The sequence below is a fragment of the Lynx rufus genome, unplaced genomic scaffold (genome assembly GCF_022079265.1).
Source record: "Lynx rufus isolate CCGP_SWC_20201006 ecotype Redwood Valley unplaced genomic scaffold, mLynRuf1.p SCAF_7, whole genome shotgun sequence".
Classification (NCBI taxonomy): Eukaryota; Metazoa; Chordata; class Mammalia; order Carnivora; family Felidae; genus Lynx; species Lynx rufus.
Window position 1 is genome coordinate 48267947 of NW_025814889.1, and position 18522 is coordinate 48286468.

The following is an 18522-nucleotide window of genomic DNA, read 5'->3' on the forward strand; positions in this document are numbered from 1 at the left end:
AAGGAGAAATGGATTTTACCTGTATTTAAAATCTGTAAAACTCTATGTCTTCCTTGTCTTTAGAAAGCACACATTTTGTATGCGTTATTGAACTTACTTATTCTTCATTTCTGGCCTCACATTTATTTCCACTATTGTAAAGTGGCTAAATGGGTAGGCATAATGTGTATAGTGAAATTGTTGTAATATCTCTTATTGATATAGTGACCATGAAATATAAGAAACATTCTAAAATACAAAATTACTTTTGTAAGTGAGATATACAAGCCTTTTGTTTTCTTTAATTTCCCATGTAGCCATTAGTAGTGTATTTGCCCTTCAAGTATATTTACTCATATAAATAGTGATTGCATTTTGTATTTCACAAGGCTGTTGAGAGAATAAATGAGTGGCTGATCAGAATTAACAGTGGACTGGAGCTAAATATCAGCTTCATACAAATTTACATCTGGGATATAAGAAGAAATCTGAAATTTTATATAAAAATGCAATTATTAATATGAGTATTTAAAATGTAAATGCTTGCATAGTACAGTAACAGTATTTGTTAGCCTTATCTGCTACCACATTATTCTTTAGACACTCTAATCCATGTTTGCATCACTGAAGGATACTTGCTTTTTAAATGAGGTCAGTGAACAAGATTTTAAGGGGGTTACTTCATTTTTCTTTAACTTCTTTTTTTCTAATCCTTAGTATTTTTTAATATGTCAGGTAGAAGGTGATTTCTCCTAGACATTGTTTTATGTGATTTTTGAGTTTTTCCACTTTATGAAAGATTGAGCCTAAGTTGACACTTTTTAATTCATGGTCACAAAATAAGACAAATCCTTAAATATAGAAGTTTTCCTAAAAGACCATGGCCTGAAAAGAAATAAATAACTTAAAAGATATTGTTTAGTTTTGTGAATGCTCATACCCTAAATACTTCTACAGGTATCAGAGTTATAATTTAATTATTCTGTTTTCTTAAAATATTTATGAACATTTGTTGACACAAAGGGTATGTTTCCCAAAATTACCTAGCTAAGGTATTCTATTAGTCATAGTAAGTATCAGTTTGTTTCATATTCATTTAATGACTTGACTGTTCTTAATTGTTTTGTATGTAAAAGTAATAATTTTCACAATCATTTTTAATCAGTACATCATTCTACTTATGTGATAATATATATTTATACTTACACTTAAAATTAATTTTTTAACATATATTTATTTAACACATTTTATGTACTTTATTGTATAAATTATTTTAAGGCGATCATTGTTTCAAGTTCTATTAGAGTGCTTACCTACATTTGAAAGTAACTTATTGGATACTAACCATAAATGTGAATGATAAGCTTTCTTTGCATACTGTTCATAATGTTAATTAGAATGAGATCTGATGTGGCACGCCTGGGTGGCTCAATCAGTTAAGCGTCCGACTTCAGCTCAGGTCATGATCTGACGGTTGGTGGGTTCAAGCGCCGCATCAGGCTCTGTGCTGACAGCTCAGAGCCTGGAGCCTGCTTCAGATTCTACGTCTCCTTCTCTCTCTGCCCTCCCCCACTTGCTCTCTGTCTCCCTCTGTCTCAAAAATACATAAACATTAAAAAAACAAAAGAATGACATCCGATGTAATGATAATTTTTTTTATCATGCAAAATTTTAGAGGTGCCATCAATGACATTAAAGTAGGCCTTTAGCTATTTAGGCTTCCCAAAACCTAAACTGAAGCCATATGGGAAATTTTGGCTGAATATGAAGGTTGAAGCCAACTTTTAATACATTTGTAGTATGCTAAATATATTAGTTCTATAATTAAAACATTTTAAGTCTTATACTTATGTAGGTATTATTGATTTAAGGAGAACATAAGCTATCCAACTAGAATGCATGAATTTGTATTTTATTATAGTTCATGTCCCCTTATGTATTAAGTCAGTATTTTCTGTTTCTATAGTAAAGTAAAAATCATCCTAAAGACTGCTAGGAGATTTAGGGTATAAGTTGTAGTTAATATTATTTATTCATGAAATATTGAATACCTATAACTCTTCTAAAATCCTGCAGGCACACAGAAATGTACAAAATAGTTCCTATTCTCACCAAACTCACAATTAAATAGGGAACCTTGCCATTAAATAAGTAATTAACTATAAATGTGATGAATGTTAAGATATGAGGTTCCTGTGAGAGGATGTGGGAGATCTGGAAAAGGAATGTGATAATATATGGAAAGGTGATAGGCAGAGGAATTAAAGGATTTTTGCAGAGGAGTGTGACATCCCTGAACACTGGCTGCAATAAGAAGAATGCTTTGGCGAGGATAAAAGTAGGGTTAGAGAGACCAGTTAGGAAGCTGTGGTAGTAATTCAGATGAGAGATGGTGTTGTGAAAATGATTTAAAAGTTTTGCATTCAATTCATTTTAATACACCAAATATCCAGCACCTAATAAGGAATACTACTAATTGGCACTTCTGTAAAAACCCTTTTATGACTTCAGTAAAAATACAGTGTTGGTTAAATATGACATCATCTTTTAAGAATAGTAAAATAGAGAGGCTTCCCAAATGATAGAAAGATTTTAAGGTACAATTTCTAATTTCTCACCCTGACCAGTTTTATTGATAGATTTACAGTCATCTGAAGTAGATATTATAAGTGAAATGGTAAACTGTTACATTAAGAATCAAAAAAGTCTACAATAAAGGCACAGGGAATATTAATTAAAAACCTAGATTAAGGAAGATTATTACAGTTATGGGAATAAAATCCTTCTAAGCCCAAATGAATATATTCTAACATTATATATAAAAAACTTTGGTGGTAAATCACTGATGTTTTGTAATGTCATCAGTGTATATTAATACTCTGCCATGTAGGATCAGTAAAATGGAATTTGTTTTTTACTAAGTAATATTTCAGGAACTTCACAGTCCAGAAAAGATGCTGATGCATTATAAATGAAGTACTTTTAAGATATTTTTTTTAAAAGTAAGGAATATATTAATATATTCTTCCTACAAGAAAACTAAGATAATTTAAAAAGGGTAGGGAGAAATTATAAGGGCCTCCTTTTTACTTCTGTAGCCTGGAAAACCCTCTTTTAATAGGTAGATGTTTATCCAAAATTTTTTTACATACAGGTGTGTGTGTGTGTGTGTATGTGTGTATTTTATATATAATGAAATACATAGTACTGTTTCCTTTTAGCATAAATAATTTACTTTATATGTGTTCTGATGATTTGAAATGAAAGAATTCCCATATTTTAACCAAGAATATTACTATCTACAGAAAGCAAGGATAAGAATTTTTCAGCATTGGAAATTCACCACATTACCAAAGAGGAAAAGCTAAATAATTACCTCAGTAGATGCTAAAGACATTTGATAAAGTTTAATACCTTCTCTTTAGAAGTTGAGTCAGAAAACCATACTTGATTGATTTTCTCTGCTGTTCTAGAAGTAACTTTTGTGTGTATGTATGCATGTGTATCACAAACTCAATGTAAGTTAATTGAAAAATGACTAAAGAAAAATCTGATTTAACTACTGAGATTATGCATGTAAATTTTCTCAGAATCTTCGTGTAATGATTTTGCTAATGAATTTATTATACTTTTTGCCATGTCATTAAATCTTTTTCTCCAAAGATATATAGTATGGAAAAATTGTATTTTATTTAACCATTTACTTATGTGAAGATGTTTAAGTTGTACGTATCCTAAATTATTTCCAAAGATATTCCCTAGGATAGAATTAAATATTCTGGGCAATGGGTATGTGAAAATTTTTTCTCTATTGTAAATTTGCTCTTTTGAAAGTTACTGTAGCAGTGGTCTATGAGAGAGTTCATTTGCATATATGACATGTTGACAGAAAAAAAATAATTGGAGAAAGTTACATGAATTGTTGCATATAAAACAACCAACCCTTTTACGTTCTGTAGGTGCTTTTAAAATGGCTTTTTTTTTTTTTGACTCCTCAGAAAACCAGACAAACAAAACAATAGATGCTTCTGTTAATAAGAAAGCAGCTGATAGCACATCACAGGTAAGATTTTTTCCTTCTATTTCAAAGTAAAATTCCAGTTATAGTCCTCAGGGATAATGGATTTCCATCAATTTTTTTTTTTTTTAACGTTTATTTATTTTTTGAGACAGAGAGAGACAGAGCATGAACGGGGAGGGTCAGAGAGAGGGAGACACAGAATCTGAAACAGGCTCCGGGCACCGAGCTGTCAGCACAGAGCCTGACGCGGGGCTTGAACTCACGGACCGCGAGATCATGACCTGAGTGGAAGTCGGCCGCTTAACCGACTGAGCCACCCAGGCGCCCCTCCATCAATATTTTTTAATACAATGAAAATTATTCTAAGTTAATCATACTTTTCAGACCTAGAATTTCTGTTTTTGTATTTCAGTTTCTACTTTTGAGATTGCTTACTTGTGCATTCATTAATATTGTATTTTCCTTCATTTCTTTGAACTTTTTTTTTTTTTTAGAGAGGGGGGGAGGGCAAAGAGGGAGGGAGGGGGAGAGAGAATCCCAAGCAGGCTCCACACTCAGCACAGAGCTTGATGTGGGGCTTGATCTCACAACCCTGAGATCATGACCTGAGCCAAAATCAAGAGCTGGTTGCTCAGCCAACTGAGCCACCCAGCAACCCCTCTTTCAACCTATTTTTTAAAGCTGCTTTTAAGCCTTTGCTGAATTCAACATCTGGTTCTACTTGGACTTATTTTCTGTTGACTGTCTTTTGTCTGTAGTTGGGTTCTTTTTTACTGGGCTTTGCATGGTTAGTAATTTTTGATAAATTTAAAATTTAGAAAATTTTGAAAAGTGGACCTTATAAAATACACTGCAGCAAGTGGATTCTGTTACATTCTTTAAGGATTTAAGAACTTTTAGTTTTGGATTTTAGATTGTGGTGTGTGTTGACAAGTCATTTTCAATGAAGTCATCATCATAGAAAGATTTAGAATTACATCATTACCTTCGGATTGGGCCTGAAGTTTTTAATGTCAAGGCATTGTTTGCTTTAATTTTGTGAAGTCTGAGTTTTGCAGTTTTTAAAAACCTTAATCATTTGGAGCTGATCTCAGTATGGTATAAAGTAATTATGATTAGCATTTATTACACAGCACGTGTTATGCCTAGTATTAAGCTCTTTCTATGCATATTTGGATTAGTCCTCATAACAGATCGCATATCCATACTTTGGAAATTGAGGATATTACCTTTTAACATAAATTTACATAGCTAATATGTGTTGGAACTAAAAGATGCCATCGGTCTTTTTGACTCAAAGATACTGGTTCTTTAGGTCTGTTTTGTACTACTTTCCTTTTTTGTTGCTATTGTGGAGTTAAAAAAAAATTGTTTTAATTGCATTTCTAATGATTTGGGACAATGGGTTGACTTTGGTCAAATTGGATGTCAGTTAATAGTATAGCACACCATATCTTATCCTACCATGTAAAATTTTTAGGGAAGAAACATAGGTCATTTTGTGTAACTTAATTCTAGCTTTGAAGTTGCTTTTGGCACTTTGGTGAATTAATATTGGTATTAATATTAGTGTAGTAAATAATATTAATGTAATGTTTGTAGAATTCATCAACATTTTAAATGTTGGAAAATATAGTGTTTGTGTTTAATCACTTACCAGTTAAAGTACCTAATCACTTTAATAGCTCTATGCAATTGACAGATTTAGAGAAAAAAAAAACAACTTGTAGAATTTCTTGTGAGAATGTTTCACAATTATTTTTTATATGACACATGTTATGAGTATTCGGGGATCATTTATCTGACAAACTCTTTTTTTTTTTTCAGGTAGTGCCTTTTAGGGGGGGTCCAGATTGAACCAGGCTACTCATTTATTCTTGTTGCCCCTTAGTATTTTAGTTTTCCTCTGTGTCTGCTAGAGTTTCCTTTGCAAAATACAGAAATTTTGTTTTTCAGAGTGGAAAAGCCACAGGCAGTGATTCGGGTGGTGTCATTGATCTCACAATGGATGATGAAGAGAGTGGAGCTTCACAAGGTACTTATAAGTAATGGTACCAGTACCAAGGAATGCTTTGTAGCATTTTTTTCTCTTAATTCAGTATGATAATCAGTGAAGACCGATATCTACAGCATTATGCTTGATATATTTGTATATATGTTAGAAAGAGAGTTTTTTATATTAGAATTTAAAAATTGAAATCTAATCTTGATGAATATGAACAAAGCATAGAGAAAAACAGAGCAGTTAAGAGACTGTTTAACTTCTAGAACACTCCTCTTTTTATATCTTATTTCACTTGATCTTTGCAGTAACCGTATAATGCCTATTTTATAGTTGAGAGTAGATTCAAAGAGAACAAGTCAGAGTCAATTAGGGAGCTGGGGATCAAACCCATGTCCTCTGACTCTAAATTAAGTGTTCTTTCTGCATATGTATGTGTGTGCACACATGCACATTCAGGTGCCCTTTAATGTAGGTACTATCACGTGTGTATACATTTAATTCTGGTTATTTGAATTAATTTTCTTTATTTAGTATTATATAAACAAAAATGAAGGTGATGTTAAAAACCTGCACACCAAATTCTTCAATATTATTTTGAGTTACAGTATTTAGAAATTACAACCAATATTCTTAGTTATTCTTCTCCAATGTTAATAGGTAATCTGAAAAAAAAGTTCAGTAATTAAATATACTTGGAGAAATGCTGAATGAAACAAAATTGTATGTTTTTTTTTCCTTTTATACAGACTTCTCTGAGCTTTTCTATGCTAATCTATAATTTTTCCGAGGGAAATTCAAGATATAAAGTATTTCTCAAACTTACTTGCACAACTATTCACAGACATATCTGCGAAACTGTGTGGTGATAATTATATAATGCATATGGAAAAACTAAGAAAAAGTAGTCGGTTAATTGTTATGTTAAAGACATTAAATTTAAAAATCACCTGAAGTTTAAATATTTTAGGGAATAAGATTCATTGGTTTTAGGAAAACAAGCTGATTGTGTGATAGGAAGTCAATTTTTTTGTATAACTGATGTAAAATTGGAAGATTTATGCCATCATTTGTCAGAATTGAATTCATACCACTATGATTATTGTTTACATAAAAGGTTTCAAATTATTTGCATTGATTTTTCTTTTTTTTATTTTTATAGACAAGTCTAAATATAATGAATCCCTAGAGGACAAAATAAATACTTGTTATTTTTTAGAGGACACAGTTAGGGCTGATTCTAAAAGTTTTCAATGCTCTGACTGCTCCCTTTCTAGCATCCCTGCCTCATGGGGCCTTTTCCTATGGCCCCAGCTTTGCACCTTAAATTTTTCCATTGTACTGTCCTCCCTCCATCAGGACCCAATTAACATAGCTACAGCCTTAAATTTTATTTACATTTTAGTGCAGAATTCCTTAGGACAGAAATCAATGGGGATCATTTTGGATAGAGGGCTTTTGGTTATACTCTTTACATTATGCCATATAGTGGTTACTTAGTATTTAAGGCTTGTTCTGAGGTGCAAACATTTATTCCATAGGCTATATAAGACTTTTTTTGAGATTAGGCACTATGTGTATCTTATTTTAAAGACTGGGTAGTGTAAATAAGCAACCATCTGTCTTATCAAACAAAAGAACCTAAACAACAGTAATTGGAGTTCAAGATTGCTGGTGAAAAGCTCAGTGATTTATAGGTATTTGTTTAGGAGATTGTCCTTGATAATAGATACATAGATATATATGAATTAGGAAATGAAATTACTCTGAATGACGTGATACTGTATTGAGTTCAAAAATAGTATTCATTCATAAGAAAATGTAAGATTTTATCTCTGTAAATGTGAATTAGAAGATGTGATAGAACCAACAGTGAATTATTTAAGGTTGTGATGTGGTGTTTCAACCTAGCAAATATACACATAATTAAATTGGAAATAAATTGTTTTCTTAGTGGTAATTGTAACTGAGGGGCAAGCAAACACAAAATTCACAAATACGAGAAGAACCTGTATTTCTGATTTTTTTTTCTATCAGTAATCACAATGTCTCACTTTTAATTAATAGACCCGAAAAAGCTAAATCATACCCCTGTGTCAACCGTGGGTTCTTCTCAGCCTGTGTCTCGACCATTGCAACCCATCCAGCCAGCACCACCTCTTCAACCATCTGGGGTGCCAACAAGTGGACCATCACAGACAACCATACATTTACTACCTACAGGTAGACTTGCTGAATCATTGAGTTGAAGCTTTTAGTTTTGCCTCCAGTGAAATACGACTATGGAATTAAGTGGAAAGAATAGACAGCAGATTAAGGATAATTTTCTGTTATTTTGAAGACAGTGCATCTTTTTGAATGGAGTATAACTTAGTTTTGCTGACCATCTTAAGTAATGGCACTGATACGGAGTGGTTATAAAGAAGAAAAATTGTATATGTCTTTGTCATCTGCCATTGTAAGCAGCAGAAATGAATATAGTTTCTCTGGAAGGGATGGGTGTAATGATTTGTTCTGGTTATGACCTTGAAGTAATAAGTGACTGATGAAATAAGAAATTTTAAATGATTCTTAACTTGAACTAGTTTTAACTGGCCTAACACTATCATTGGGAGATACATACTAATATTTTACTGACTGCCTTTCCAGAAGTTATAAATCTGACATTTTCAAGATGTACCCTAGATCTCCTAAACTGTTTGAAAGCCAATCAAGACGGTTTGCCTTTTTTTTATAAAATGGCCCATCATTAAAGATTTATCTGCAAAATACTTAAATAAGGACTTTTCTTGTTAAGGAAAACATTGGGTTCACATGGAATTTTATCTAGTGAAATCAAAGTGTAAGTCATGAATTTAGATAACTTAGAAGAAATCTCAATTATGCAAACAAATCATATGTAGTATAGAAAATGAAATGGGTAATAAAGAGATGAAGAGATAAGCATTCCTCCTTGTATACATTCTTCCCCTTTCTAAAAGCTCACATTGAAAGTTCAGATGTGTAAAGACTAAAGACTTTAGTAAGTAAGCCATTAGTAAAGAAAACCTTTTTATCTTTGTCATATCCACTGTTTACCTACAAATTTATTTTATTATAGAATGCATTTTTCCATATAAAAGTAGATTTATTATTTTTATTATATAGTTAATGTGTGATCATTTGTAAAATGTGATAGTAATCAGAGAGTTATTAACAAGAAAATGTTAACTCCTAAAGTAATTATTATAGTTCCATGCTGTCGGTGAACATTTAGGACTTTTTTGATAGATATATGTTAATATCACTCAAGGTATGAATGTTCTTTGGAACATAGATTAGGAGGAATGCTGGAGTAGAGAAGGAAGAATTCTGTATTTTAATTGATGTTTTATTGTTTTGAATAAGAGATGGCTCAGTTCACCTAAAGAAAATGTCAGTAACAATAGCTAGCCAGTTTCGTGAACTGTGAGTATACAGTTACTCTTGGGTTTATGCCATTAGCAGAAAGCCTAAAGGGGCCCAAATCCCACTCTACTAGGAATAATTAAACATTAAGGAGTGAAAATTTGCTGTTTTAAGTCACTCCCTTAAGATCATGCTCTTAAGTCTTTATCTTCACGTGCTTATTACCTAGTCAAACAAGAGTGGGAAAGGCATTGGGCATGGTTGAGGCAGCCTTTTCTTCTGAAGCTTGTACTGTAATAATAGTGTTCTTAATTTTGGTTGGCTTTACTACTTTTATCTTTCAAGATTACAAAAAGAGACTGTTATCTGTAGTTCTGTCTTTATTATAGTTAATTAGATTTTGTACAGCATTCATTACAATTAATACTCTTTAGTTAACATAGAACTTAACTGCATTTTGATATGTTTTCTCTGCTTTTCATTAGCTCCAACCACCGTGAATGTAACACATCGGCCAGTAACTCAGGTGACCACAAGACTCCCTGTACCGAGAGCGCCTGCAAACCACCAAGTGGTTTATACAACTCTCCCAGCACCACCAGCTCAGGCTCCCCTGCGAGGAACTGTTATGCAGGCTCCTGCTGTTCGGCAGGTCAATCCCCAAAACAGTAAGAGACTCTTTTCTTGTGTAGGGCCCCAAGTTATATGTGGTTCTTTAGCATTTAGTTGGCTTGTATTGACATTAGATTTGAGAAAAAATGCTTATAATATCATAACAAAACTAATACTAAGTTTTTCTTCCCTTTGGAGACTTAACCAGAAAAATTGGACGTGTATATTATATGATTTGTGCTCCAGGTGTTGTCTTCAATTTAACTGTATTTATGGCTTATACTCTCAAAATACTCTGTTTGATACTGGTCTGTACTCTGTTAAGAGATACATTGCCTGATTAAAGTGGGAATGATCAATTGTGGCTTGGCCCAGATAATGGAAATAATGGTAAAGAATAGCTTCCAATGAGAGAGTCTTAAAGATATGGAAGGTGGCTGAGAAGTAAAAGATCAGAAAATGTTAAAGGAAATCTATTGTTTGCGTGCACATGCACACACACATGTGTTTATATACATATATACATACAGATACATATTTTATATATATATATTATATTTGGTAGCAAAATATATTGTGCATATAGAGGTTTATATACAAAGCATATGTAAAGTTTATTATTTTTTTAATGTTTTTATTTTATTTTTCAGAGAGAGAGAGAGAGTATGAGCAGGGAAGGTGCAGAGAGAGGGGGCTGCAGAGGATCCAAAGCAGGCTCTGTGCTAACAGCAGCGAGCCAGATGCAGGACTCAAACTCATGAACCATGAGGTCATGACCTGAGCCAAAGTTGGACGCTCAACTGACTGAACCACCCAGGCTTCCCAAAAAAGCAGCTTTATAAAATTTAATAACATGGGCATTTTTAAATGCTTTTTAAAGAAACTGTCATTATTATGTGATGATTTCCAGGAGAAAATAAACTAAGCAGAGTTTCTGGTTCACAGTTTGGCTTCAGTTTTCTCCAGCTTACAAGAGCTTTTTTCTGGGAAATCAGTACGGTCATGAATGAGTTCTGGGAAACTGCGCTCACCATAGTCAGGGTGCCAGGCAGAACTATAGGATAGGCCAGGAACTGAGTATATGGCAGGAATGTGGTCCAGGCAGTAGGCAACTAAATTGTCTAACAGATATATTCAGAACAGTTCATCCTAAAGCAACAGAATGCACATTCTTTTTGAGTGCTCATGGAATGTTCTCCAGAATAGATCACATACTGGGTCACAAATCAGGCCTCAGCTAATGACTCAACTAATGTCTTAGATCACACTATGCATATTTTCAGACTACAATGCTATGAAACTTGAAGTCGACCACAAGAAAAAATTTGGAAACACCACAAATACATGGAGGTTAAAGAACACACTACTAAAGAATGAATGGGATAAACAGGAAATTAAAGAAGAAAAAAAATGCATGGAAGCAAATGAAAATGAAAGCACTACAGTCTAGAACCTTTGAGATGCAGCAAAAGTGGACGTAAGAGGGAAGTGCATAGCATAGTCCACCTCAAGAAATAAGAAGTCTCAAATACACAACCTAACCTTATACCTAAAGGAGCTAGAAAAGGAACAGCAAATAAAGCCTACAGGCAGCAGGAGAAAGGAACTAATAAAGATTATGGTAGAAATAAGTTATAGAGAAATAACAAGAAAAAAACTTCAGTAGAACAGATCAACAAAACTAAGAGCTGGTTCTTTGAAAGAATTAATAAAATTGTTAAACCCTTAGCCAGACTTATCAAAAAGAAAAGAGAAAGGACCCAAATAAATAAAATCACAAATGAAAGAGGAGAGATCACAACCAACAACACAGAAATACAATTATAAGATAATATGAAAAATCATATGCCAACAAACTGAGCCATCTGGAAGAAAGGGACAAAGCTCACAAACTACCAAAACTGAAACAGGAAGAAACAGAAAATTTGAACAGACCCACAACCAGCAAAGAACTTGAATAACTAATCAAAAGTCTCCTAACAAACAAGAGTCCTGGGCCAGATGGCTTCCCAGGGGAATTCTTCCAGACATTTAAAGAAAAGTTAATACCTATTCTTCTCAAACTGTTCCAAAAAATAGAAATGGAAGGAAAACTTCCAAACTTGTTCTACAAGGCCACTATTACCTTGATTCCAAAACCAGACAAAGACTTCACTGAAAAAGAAAACTATAGGCAATATCCCTGGTTAACATGGATGTAAAAGTTCTCAATAAGATACTAGCAAATTGAATGCAACAGTACATTAAAAGAATCATTCACCACAATCAAGTGGGATTTATTCCTGAGCTGCAAGGGTGGTTCAATATTTGCAAATAAATGTGATATACCACTTTAATGAAAGAAAGGAGGGGCACCTGGGTGGCTCAGTCGGTTAAGCATCCGACTTCGGCTCAGGTCATGATCTCCCAGTTCATGAGTTCGGGCCCTGCATGGGGCTCTGTGTTGACGGCTCGGAGCCTGGAGCCTGCTTTGGATTCTGTGTCTCCTTCTTTCTCTGCCCCTCCTCTGCTCACACTCTGTCTCTCTGTCTCTCAAAAATGAATAAAACATTTTAAAAAAGAAAAGAAAGGATAAGAACCACACGATCCTGTCAATAGATGCAGAAAAAGCATTTGACAAAATACAGCATCCATTCTTAATAAAAACCCTCAACAGAGCAGGGATCGAGGGAACATACCTCAATATCATAAAGGCCATATACAAAAGGCCCACAGCTAATACTATTCTCTATGGTCAGGAAAAAGACATGGGTTTCACTCTCACAAAAAGAAATAAAGGACATCTAAATTGGCAAGGAAGAAGTCCAAATTTCACTATTTGCAGACACCATGATACTCTATGTAGAAAACCCAAAAGACTACACCAAAAAAAAAAATGCTAGAACTGATACATGAATTCAGCAGTCACAGGATATAAAATTGCTGTATGGAAACCTGTTGCATGTCTGTACACGAATAATGAAGAAGCAGAAAGATAAATCAAGGAATCAATCCCATTTGCAACTGTACCAAAACCCACAAGATACCTAGGAATAAACCTAACTAAAGAGGTAAAACATCTGTACTCTGAAAACTGTAGAACACTTATGAAAGAAATTGAAGGGGACACAAAGAAATGGGAAAACATTCCATGCTCGTGGATTGGAAGAATGTCTATACTACTCAAAGCACTCTACACATTTAATGCAATCCCTATCAAAATACCATCAGCATTTTTCACAGAGCTAGAGCAAACAATCGTAAAATTTATATGGAATCACAAAAGACCCTAAAGGGCCAAAGCAGTCTTGAAAAAGAAAAGCTAAACTGAAGGCATCACAATTCTGGACTTCAAGCTATATCACAAAGCTGTAGTCCTCAAGACAGGGTGGTGCTAGCACAAAAACAGACACATTGGTCAATGGAATATAATAGAAAACCCAGAAATGGACCCACAACTATACATGGTCAACTAATACTTGACAAAGCAGGAAAGACTATCCAATGGAAAAAAGACAGTCTTTTCAACAAATGGTGTTCAGAAAACTGGATAGCTACATGCAGAAGAATGAAACTGGATCACTTTCTTACACCACACACAAAAATAAATTCAAAGTGGATCAAAGACCTGAGTATGAGACAGGAAGCCATCAAAATCCTAGAGGAGAAGACAGGCAGCAAATCTCTTTGGCCTCAGCCATGGCAACTTCTTACAGATACGTTTCTGGAGGCAGTAGAAACAAAAGCAAAGATGAACTATTGGGACTTCATCAAGATAAAAAGCTTCTGCACAGCAAAGGAAACAATTGACAAAACTAAAAGGCAGCCTACAGAATAGAATATACTTGCAAATGACATATCTGATAAGGGTTAGTATCCAGGGGCGCCTGGGTGGCTCAGTTGGTTAAGCATCCGACTCTTAGCTCAGTTCAGATCTTGATGTCAGGGTTGTACAATCAAGCCCTGTGTCGGGTCCACACTGGGTATGAAGCCTACTTTAAAAAAAAAAAAAAAAAAGGTTAGTATCCAAAATCTATAAGAGCTTACCAAACTCACCACCCCGAAACAAATAGTCTAGTTAAGAAATGGGCAGAAGGCTTGAACAGACCTTTTTCCCAAGAAGACATCCAGGTGGCCAACAGACAACATGAAAAGATGCTCATCATCACTCATCAAAACCAGGATTAGATAGCACCTCATACCTGTTAACAACAAATATCGATAAGGATGTGGAAAAGGGGGAACCTTCTTACACTGTTGGTGGGAATGCAGACTGGTACGTCTACTCTGGAAAACAGTATGGAGGTTCCTCAAAAAGTTAAAAATAGAACTACCGTACAACCCAGCAATTGTACTACTAGATATTTACCCAAAGGATATAAACATACTGATTTGAAGGGGTACCTACACCAATATTGATATTATTGGCTATCAATAGTAGCCAATTTGGCTATCAACAATAGCCAAACAGTGGAGAAGCCCAAATGTCCATCTGCTGATGAAAGGACAAAGAAGATGTGGTGTACGTGTGTGTGTACACACACACACACACACACACACACACACACTGGAATATTACTCAGCCATCAAAAATAATGGAATCTTGCCATTTGCAACAACATGGATGGAACTAGAGTGTATTATGCTAAGTGAAATAAGTCCAAGACAATTACCATATGATTTCACTCATGGAATTTAAGAAACAAAATGATTTACATATAGGGGAAGGGAAGAAAAGAGAGAGAGGCAAACCGTAAGAGACTCTTAACTATATAGAGAGCAAACTAAGGATTGCTGGAGGGGAGGTGGGTGGAGGATGGGCTAAATAGGTAAAGGGTATTAAGGAGGGCACTTATTGTTATGAGCACTGGCTGTTATCTGTAAGTGATGAGTCACTAAATTCTATTCCTGAATCCAATATTATACTGTATATTAACTAACTAGAATTTAAGTAAACGCTTAAAAAAATAGTCTGCTTCTGTTACCATAATATATGTCAAAATAGTTTTCTGTTCAGTGAATTGAGTATCCTCAGCTGTTCAGCATGGCATGGACAGAAAGTGAGGGACCTCATTAATATACATCAGGGATAACTTACAGTTGAGATTTCTGTCCTAGTTGAAAAGATGAGACAGCAGAGATATTTTTGAAGACAGCTTCAATTTGTTCGCCATTAGAGTTACACTGCTCCGTTCTCGCTTTGCCTTCTACATGTGACGTGCGACTGTGTTCTACTATTCTAGGATTTTTTCTCATAGTCCTCTTGGTAGGGATTCCATTTATTTTTCTCTTGTGTTAGATCTCCTGTTTCCTGTATCTCCCATTTTCCTCCTTCTTGATTTTCTCTGTCATAATTGGCGGCACACGTCTTCGAAGGACAACTTGAGAAAGTAGTTTTTTTGGTTGCTTGCATATGGGAGAATTTCTTTCTCTTCATGTTCAATTAATTCTTCAGTTGAGTATAGGTTTCTAGGTTAGAAATATTTTTCCTTCCAAATTCTATAAACAATACTTTGCTGGCTTAAAGTGTTTAGTCAGCGTTTTACCAGATTTAGAATAGATTTCTAGTTTTATAAAAGCCTTAATTTTGTTCTGTAGGTGTCACAGTTCGAGTGCCTCAAGCAACTACATATGTTGTAAACAATGGACTAACCCTGGGATCAACAGGACCTCAGCTCACAGTGCATCACCGACCACCACAAGTGCATACTGTAAGTGTCGATGCTCGTATTTCCAAAATGTTTATCTGTAGACCTGTCAAATATTATTGTAGTTCGCATTTATTCTTCAGGCAACAGAAGTTAATTTAAGAATATAGATCTTACCATTATGAACAAATTTTCTTAGGGATGTTGGTCATCAAGGATCATTGATTCTGCTTGTGGTGGGTGTAAGTATGTAAGAAGAGTCCACAGCTGGTATGTGTGAAGTGAAATAGAGCATTAAAAAATTTTTTTTATGTTTTTTAATTTATTTTTGAGAGAGAGAGAGAGAGAGAAAGCATAGGACGGACAGAGAGAGAGAAGGAGACACAGAATCCGAAGCAGGCTCCAGGCTCTGAGCTGTCAGCACAGAGCCCGACGCGGGGCTTGAACCCATGAACCACGAGATCATGACCTGAGCCGAAGTCGGACGCTTAACCGACTGAGTCACCCAGGCACCCCTGAAATAGAGCATTTTAAGCTCATGGTTAGGGGTGCCCAGGTGGCTCAGTCAGTTAAGCGTCTGACTTCAGCTCAGGTCATGATCTTGCGGTCCTGAGTTTGAGCCCTACATCAGGACTCTGTGCTGACAGTGCGGAGCCTGGAGCCTGCTTCAGATTCTGTTTCTCCCTCTCTCTCCCCTCCCCCTACATGCGCTCTTCTCTCTCTCTCTCTCTAAAAAGTAAATAAACATTAAAATAAAATTTTAAAAAAACCTCATGGTTAAATTGAAAAGAGTATTTTTGAGTGTTTAAAGAGTATTTTAAAAAGTATTTTTTCTAACTTATTTTTTTCCTCAGAACCTTATATCAGTTCTAACTGGTATATTGCCATCACTTTATTGTTTTTTATTAATCCAGTGACATTGGGAATTCATTTATTAAGAGATGACATGGATCAAAGATGTCTCCTTAGATTTAGGCTCCAAAACAATGTCACAATCTTCCGTGACATGATTAGAACAGCATTTGGTATGGTACACCATGTAAATGGACATGTGGGCTTTATGAGAAGGGAGGAGATTGAGGCTTCATATCACTTTTCACCCAAGTGTCCTTTTTTAAGTATACATAATAACAGCTAGCATTTCTTGAGCACCTCCTCTGTGCCAGGCACTGTTAATATACTTGGTCCTCACTCAGCAATCCTTTAGGACTCTTCTCTCCTTTTTTATGCTTTCTTATAGATAGGGCAGCTGATGCATAAAGATGTTGAATAACCAACCCAAGGTCATAATTCATGAAAACCCATGCATTCCAGTGTTAGAACCTATCCTCTTAACAGCTGTTATTTTTACTATTCCACTACAATGAAAAAATTAATGTTAACAGAGCACTAACTGTATACCAGGAGCTCTACCAAGCACTTTACATGTATTATTTTATTTAACATCCCTAGGTGTATTATTATTCTCCTTTGATAGGAAAGGGTACAGTGTCACAAAGATGTTAAGTGGTTACTTAGGTTACTCAGGGTCGTTACCCAAACTAATGTCAGAGCCATTTTAACTAAGGTTGTCTGATCCCAGCACCTGCAGTGTGTTTTCAGTGTTTCAAATCTGGCCCTGTTAGGATATGTGGTGAATATACCATTACTGTTGTTTGCAGCTACAAATAACTTCTTTCATTCCATGTTTCTTCAGAAACTATATAGTAAATATCTCTAATACCTTATAGTTTGCAAATTTGATGACCCATCAAGAGCTTTTTTTTTTTTTTTGGTCAAGAACATTTTTTAAAAACCAGGAGCCCATGGGGTGCCTGGGTGGCTCAGTCGGTTGAGTGTCCAACTTTGGCTCAGGTCATGATCTTACGGGTAGTGAGTTTGAGCCCTGCGTCAGGCTCTGTGCTGACAGCTCGGAGCCTGGAGCCTGCTTCAGATTCTGTGTCTCCCTGTCTCTCTGCCCCTCTCTCTCTGTCTCAAGAAGAAAAAAAAAAAAAAAAAAAAAAAAACAACACTAAAAAAACCCACAAAAACAGGAGCCCATGTGTATTGTCTTAGTAGAATAAACTGTATCTTACAGGAGGAACATTCTTTTATTTTAATTAATTTAGAAGATGGTTTTAAATAAGAATTTCAAATATATATAAAAATAGTATACTATAGTGATTCCTACTTACCCATCACTCATCTTAACACTTGTCAGCGTATGGCTAATCTTTTTCATCTGTATTCACCCATTTATTCCAGCAACCCAAATATATACTGGATTATTTTGAAGCAAATCCCTATCGTATCATTTCATTTGTAAAACTTGAATAAAAATCTCCATTGCAGTGGCAAGAATAAAAAGACAAAACTCAGTTGACTTAATATTAAGTTTTAAGATATGAGCAGATTCAGAGTCTTAGAATTTTAAGAATTAGAAGGTATATAACAGCTATTAAAGCTGTTGTCAGACTCGTCAAATTCCTCTACTACCTTCAGTTAGATTCATGGCTTCAGCCATCTTCTCTTAGATCTTGCTGGCTATATGTTTATTTAGTGTTATTTACTTATGTGATTAAATTATTTGAGGAAAAAAGACAATTTGAAAGAGAAAATATAGCAACATGGCCAGTATTTAAATCACTTCTACTTCTCCGACTTTCAGTGTTTTATTTAAATTTTATTCTTTTCCCTTCTGACTTTATGTTTATTTTAGCTTTTTAACTGTGAATTGTATCCTTTTCCAGATGTGTATATGAATGTTTTCCACCAGGCATGTGAATTTAAGCAGATTTGTATTCCTTGAAATTATCCTTTTTGAGTTCTTCCTATGTGCACATTACTGCTACTAAGCTTTGACAAGGGATAGAGATTAAAAAGATATCAGACCTTCACAGAATTCACTATTTAGT

The 18522-nt window shown here is 34.7% G+C and overlaps 1 protein-coding gene across 3 annotated transcripts in view; it reads left to right on the forward strand.

The window, feature by feature from the left end:
• ATF7IP (activating transcription factor 7 interacting protein) overlaps window positions 1-18522 on the forward strand; it is a 122266-nt gene that overhangs the window by 97560 nt on the left and 6184 nt on the right. For all 3 annotated transcript variants that reach the window (XM_047066818.1, XM_047066816.1, XM_047066817.1), the window contains exons 10-14: window positions 3978-4042; window positions 5957-6035; window positions 8070-8225; window positions 9875-10057; window positions 15579-15691. In XM_047066818.1, coding sequence (XP_046922774.1) covers window positions 3978-4042; window positions 5957-6035; window positions 8070-8225; window positions 9875-10057; window positions 15579-15691 — 596 coding nt within the window. The remainder of the gene's footprint in view (window positions 1-3977; window positions 4043-5956; window positions 6036-8069; window positions 8226-9874; window positions 10058-15578; window positions 15692-18522) is intronic.